General features: G+C 42.6%; 2 protein-coding genes across 2 annotated transcripts; one reads left to right on the top strand and one right to left on the bottom strand.

The window, feature by feature from the left end:
• Positions 1 to 2,976: 2,976 nt before the first annotated feature.
• On the top strand, positions 2,977 to 3,648 carry Bfra_012307 (putative arp2 3 complex subunit protein; the record flags this gene model as incomplete). The annotated part of the gene is made up of 2 exons (XM_037342624.1): positions 2,977 to 3,359; positions 3,432 to 3,648. The coding sequence occupies 2 exons, from the start codon at positions 2,977 to 2,979 to the stop codon at positions 3,646 to 3,648; spliced, it is 600 nt and encodes a 199-aa protein (XP_037187608.1).
• Positions 3,649 to 5,020: 1,372 nt separating this feature from the next.
• On the bottom strand, positions 5,021 to 5,313 carry Bfra_012306 (uncharacterized protein; the record flags this gene model as incomplete). The annotated part of the gene is made up of 2 exons (XM_037342623.1): positions 5,021 to 5,256; positions 5,307 to 5,313. 2 exons carry the CDS (start codon positions 5,311 to 5,313, stop codon positions 5,021 to 5,023), a joined length of 243 nt encoding a protein of 80 aa, XP_037187607.1.
• Positions 5,314 to 5,594: the final 281 nt, after the last annotated feature.

The raw sequence follows: 5,594 nt of genomic DNA, 5'->3' as shown, positions 1-5,594 counted from the left end.
AATAATACCCAGGCAATTCGCCCATCTCTTTCTGAACTTCAAGTCGATCATTTCCATTCAGTTCTTCCATAACACTTTCATTCAATCGGCATCCAATTACTTCAATTCTCCTTCTTCCATCATCGGAAATCGAAAAGTCTATTTAGGATACGACATTTAGCCATTTTGGACATCTTATCCACTCATCTATCTTCATCCACGTTGATCTTATCCTCGGCGATTTACCCCTGGAAATAGCTTTGTAGCTTATAGCTTACCCAAGAAGCTCTTCACACCATCCACGGAACCATCCACCAGTTAACCTCCTTTTCTTCTAAAGGAGACAGACAGCCTTGTTAACGCAAGCCAAAAAAAGCAACGTGAGTCAGATATAATCCATGTTCATTCTCATACTTCCAAAAACTATATTTATCAAAATATACTTTACTTCTTACTACGCCATGGTGGCCATATCTTAACATGCTTTGGAATTGGCAATCTTATTTTCTTCCGTCTCTTGTATATATACATATATAAACATCATCGAACTATCATACTGATCTAGAATGTTTTTGCTCTTAGACTTCTTCAACGACATACACCATAATAATGATTACCAGGATCAACGCATCTTCCAACATGGGTCGCGGCGCATATGATACTACTGGCCTACCTTCACCAAACCCTCCTCCACCAAAGCCTAAATAAATGGCCTTGATGAACCTCATCTCTTTCACGATTGTCCACGAAATGGCTCACGACCATCAGAGGACCTCATGGAGACGCAGGATCTAGGTCCGGTAGAGGATATCTCCACGTCAACTCGTTACCCTTTACCCTTCTCCAGATTCCAGCTTCGTCTATCTCGAACCTCACGATTCCCGGCACAGCTCTCACACATCTCTTACTCTGATTAACATTCTCAACATACACTATTCGAAAAATCATGCTTTTAATATTGGTCAACAATACCTTTCTGTATAATAATTTTGCCTACGATTCGCGACGAATTTCCTTTTTCGCGCTGCGTGCGACTTTGACCTCCCCCAATCCATTCTCCACACGATTTTATCTACATTCCAGACAACTTCGATAATCTTATCCGACTCTGAGACACCTCAATCGCACTCCTTACATTCAAAAGTTCACTCGGGAGAAAGGATGGCGGTCTCGATCCACAGTACACACTGCCTATCAAAAAGTCTTTTCTTCGGGGTCTGATTTCTTGCGAGTTTTCCGGAATTACATGCAGATACACAAATTTTTGGGAGAAAGGGAAGGCGTTGCATCTAGACTTGGGCTCGTTGTTCATTCAACACATTTACATTTCCCTTTTTCGCTGCGGCAGTTTCTTTGGTTTTCGGTGTTTTTAGACTTGCACTGTATTTTTATTCTTTTCAAATGGTTCGGACAAAAAATTGGGAATTGCTCGGGATATTAAAAACGTTTGGTTAGTTAGGAGCACTCCTGTGTGTTTTATCTTTGGTATTTCTGCGAGGGTTTGCATATAGACTTGCTGGTTGTACTATTTCCATTTCCTTGGGTCGTTTGGTGCGTTACACTTGTTTTTTTGGAAAGAAAGGGTCTGTTGCTATCTTCCTCGCGGATTGGGCACGCCTCGTGGGAATTTTGTACACGATGGGAATATTTGGAATTTTGATGAACTGGTGGAACTTGTATGCTTTGTATCTTGGAAGAAAGACTTACACTATTATCTTGTATTCTATACTATTCTTTCAAAGCTTTTGCACTTCTATTGCTTGTACTTGCGCAGCGACTTGTTTTGTTTGCAATAACTGATAGATTGGTCTTTGCTCTCTATTCTACTTTCACGGACGGGTTCCTGATCGACGAGCGAGTGATGTGGAGGTGGAACCCATATACCCAACCTAGACTGTGCAAGAGATATCTCCGCAAGGAGTGCAGAAGAGCAATGGCGCGAACTTTGGCTTTCGGGTCCTTCGTAATTAAACTTTAGTAATCAAAATCACCACTTTAATACTTTGAGTTTGCACCGTCCCAATTCTGCTTAATGACGTTGACATGTGCCAGCTTCGATACAGATCTCAGAAGCTACGTAACCAAATGAGCGAAGAATAAGATAACAAAAACAAGCAGTCCTCTTTCTCATCTCCCCATATCGATCTACACAAGTCTAGAACTACTCTTAAACCAAAAGCAATATATCACATTTCATCGGGAAGGGTTCATGAAACTCAGACAAACAAACTTTCCCGTATCCGAGTCAGCTCTCCCGAATCAAGATATATATAATGTTTGTCCTTGAAAAAAGCAAGTGAGTACAAACAATAAATGCAAAAGCAAAGGTTTCGAGATACGATCATGCGATCATACCCTCCTCGCAAGTTTGTCCCTCCTACAATCAATATATTGGCAAAATGCCAAATATACATTTTTACTTTCTCTTGGAAGTGGACGGAATGTACCTGTCTGGGTGTTATCATATGATATATATGTATGGAGTATGTAGGTATGCATCTCTGTGCGATAACGATCTAGGTTCAAATAATAGTGTGATGAGATCTGCAGCGGATAAATAGGTCGATGGAATGGTAGGGACAAACGAACGAATGCGATTCTGGAATATGCAGAGAAGGATGAAGGGGGTAGAAATGCGTTTGTGGTTTGAAGATCAAACCGTAGATGGGACCTGGGGTGCTCAATGGGTTACCGTAGAACAGCGATGCGTTATGTAATTACAGCGAGGCTTCAGGAGCTTACCGTTGCCATCCATTGATCGTAAGTGTATTCAAATAAACACTCACTACAACAAGAATCACACGACCACGCTTCCAGACTCGGGAATCTGAACGAGTGAAAGTAAACAAAGGCAATCAAACTTCACTCTACAGCTTACGAAATCATCAACTAGCGGAATCGACAGCTCCTCAAACCGCCAGCTCACTCCAAACTCACAACCCCGCTACTTCAACCACAAACCCATTCCCATCATACTCCCTCGTCAATCCCTCCGCCATGTCTATCATCCAGCAAGTATCCAACGCCACCCTCTCCGACAATTGGCGCACCATCAACATCGACGCCCTTGATCCCGATTCCTCCACCAACTTCGATATCTCTACTCTCTCCGCCCAGTTTCCCCCTGTCTCCGATGCCGATATCCGTAATCTAGCTCAGCAGGTACGCCAATTACTTCGCGGAGGAGATGCAGAGGGTGCTCTTCGAGGTGCGCTCGAGAATGCTCCGTATGGAAGTACTGATTTGGTGAAGGAGGTGCATTTGGGTACTGTGATGGAGGTTTTGCAAAGTATCAAGGCGAGCGAGATGACGCCATTGTTGAAGAGGGTTATGGCTAGCGAAGGGGGTGGAGATGTGTTGGATTGTTTGATGAAATATTTGTGCGTATTCTTGATTTTTGTAGGGCTGAGAAATTCTCTGCAGAGTGTGCTAATGACTTGATTTGATGGTAGATACAAGGGCATGGAATCAAAGGCAAATGCAAGCTCGAGTAAACTTACCCCTCAAAGTACCGGCGGCTTCTCACAAATTGGAGGTGGAAGACCAGGAGCACAGAATGAAAGTAGTGGTTCTTCAATGAGTGTGTTGCTCAGTTGGCACGAAAAGGTCGTGGAGGTTGCGGGACTAGGATGTGTGGGAAGATGCATGACTGATTGGAGAAAAGTATAAATTGGGACGGATAGATATTGGAAAATTATGACGATGGGGTGGAGGACGAAGCGCAGCTAGAAGGTTCGAGATTAGGAGACTGGGGAGTGGGAAGTGGGAGGGCGGGAAGCTGTCTAGCTGAAAAACGACTGACTCGCTTACTGGAGGAGAGAGTCGATGAAAATAGCAGGTCGATATCTTTTAGATGTCAACAAATGGAGCAATTAACAATCATAAATTAAGTCGGGATGTTTTCTGGGATACCACTTCTCAAATGCCACAAAATCCATGGGTCTACGCTTGGTAGTAGTCTACTAAATGTGGTGGAACTTCACTTGTACGATGTTATTTCTTATCCCAAGCTCGAACACTTTACCAATTGGTGTCATTTTGCATCACAACCCTTTATTCCAACAATTCTTTTTTCCAATACACAACCTGAAGAGTTTTCTCGTGTAGCCAGACATCCTGAATTCATTTCCACATTACTTTTTTCTCGTTCCCGCAATTTTAAATGTAGAACTCGATATTACGTCATTCAACCGTACAGCTACCTCTACACCATTCCCTCAATAGCTCTTCAGACCTTTCAAAAATCTCGTCTTCTCTATTATTACTAATACCCTAACGTTAGGTAAAGAAGTAATAAGTACTTCTCCCTCCACAATGCAATGAGAATTCATTAGTAGAGTAGCGCAACCGGGTTTTCTCACAACTATCATCATGGTTTACTAGATATGATTGAGACAATAAGTACGAGATTGTCGTTTCTGTTTTAGTGGTTTCTTCATTCTCCATATTGAATATTGAAGTCTAGATACCTACCGGTATCAACTTCCTTGTCAAATAGTGATGGTTTGGAGACTTGGGTACTGGGAGTTGGGGGAGTAGATGAGGTCAGGGAGTTCGGGTGGAGGGGCACAAGCTTGGTGCTGGTGCTGATGCGTTGATTCTGCGGTTTGGGGATCTTTGGTTATCTACTTGAGGAGTTGAGGAGGTAGTTCAGGGAAGTGGTAGAGGGAGAGGTAGATGTGGGGGTGAGGTGGGGTGGGGTTGGATTTGCATTGATAATGCTAATGGATACTATTTCTGTATTTTATACTAGAGGAGGATGGTCATATGCCAAGTCAGTAGTGATACTAGACCTGTTGAATGTTGAATTCGAATGAAACTATACATACCCAGACATTCTGTAGTCATTATATAGGGCCGAGTGTCTTATTTGGTACCTATACATCATTCGTTCTTCTATCTTGGATGAGAAATGGAAAGATTCTATTATATTATAGGCTTCTTATTACCAGATATTTCGCGTATCCCAGAGATAAGATGCAGAGTATATAAAAGAACTTTTTCGATTGAAAGTAACTAAACTAGCTCTCTAGAGCGAGGGTTATGCGTTCCTAGCAATAGCTCGCAACGTGCTACCCACATTAATCGTAGTAATAACCACAGGATGAACAGTAACGCCAGCAGTAGACTTTTGAAGAGGACTATCATCGTCATGATCATCATCTATAGACATGGGGTCGCTAAATTCACAAAATTCATCGTGAGCTGCATTCGGGAATGATTCGGTGGGGTTCAATTGGGGTGTTGGTGGTAGCTTGTTCTTGTTGTTGTCGTTTCCTGAGTAAGATTGTTAGACATGCAGATTATCGTGTTCTTTGAGATAAAACTTGCCATTAAGTTGTTCGCTTGTCTTGTGCTTATTTTGCTGCGTTTTCAATAGTCTCGCCTGCTTCTTCTGTTTCTTCTTCAATCTGAATTTCTTCCATCTGCGTTTACCTCGTTGGCGTTTGGCATCGGAGGTTGGTCTTATCTTTGCTCATCTTGTCCTTGTGACTTTGACTCCGAGTTCGATGTCTTCTTTGATTGGGTCTTGCATCATCGAGTTTGAGTTTGACTTTGGTGTCTTCTTTGGTTAAAGCGATGGGCGATTGGGACTCCGCGGTTGCCTATACCAG

This window comes from Botrytis fragariae (genome assembly GCF_013461495.1).
Source record: "Botrytis fragariae strain BVB16 chromosome Unknown tig00000270, whole genome shotgun sequence".
Lineage (NCBI taxonomy): Eukaryota > Fungi > Ascomycota > Leotiomycetes > Helotiales > Sclerotiniaceae > Botrytis > Botrytis fragariae.
Note: the sequence above shows the minus strand (reverse complement) of the source record. Positions and strands in the feature narration are given on the sequence as shown.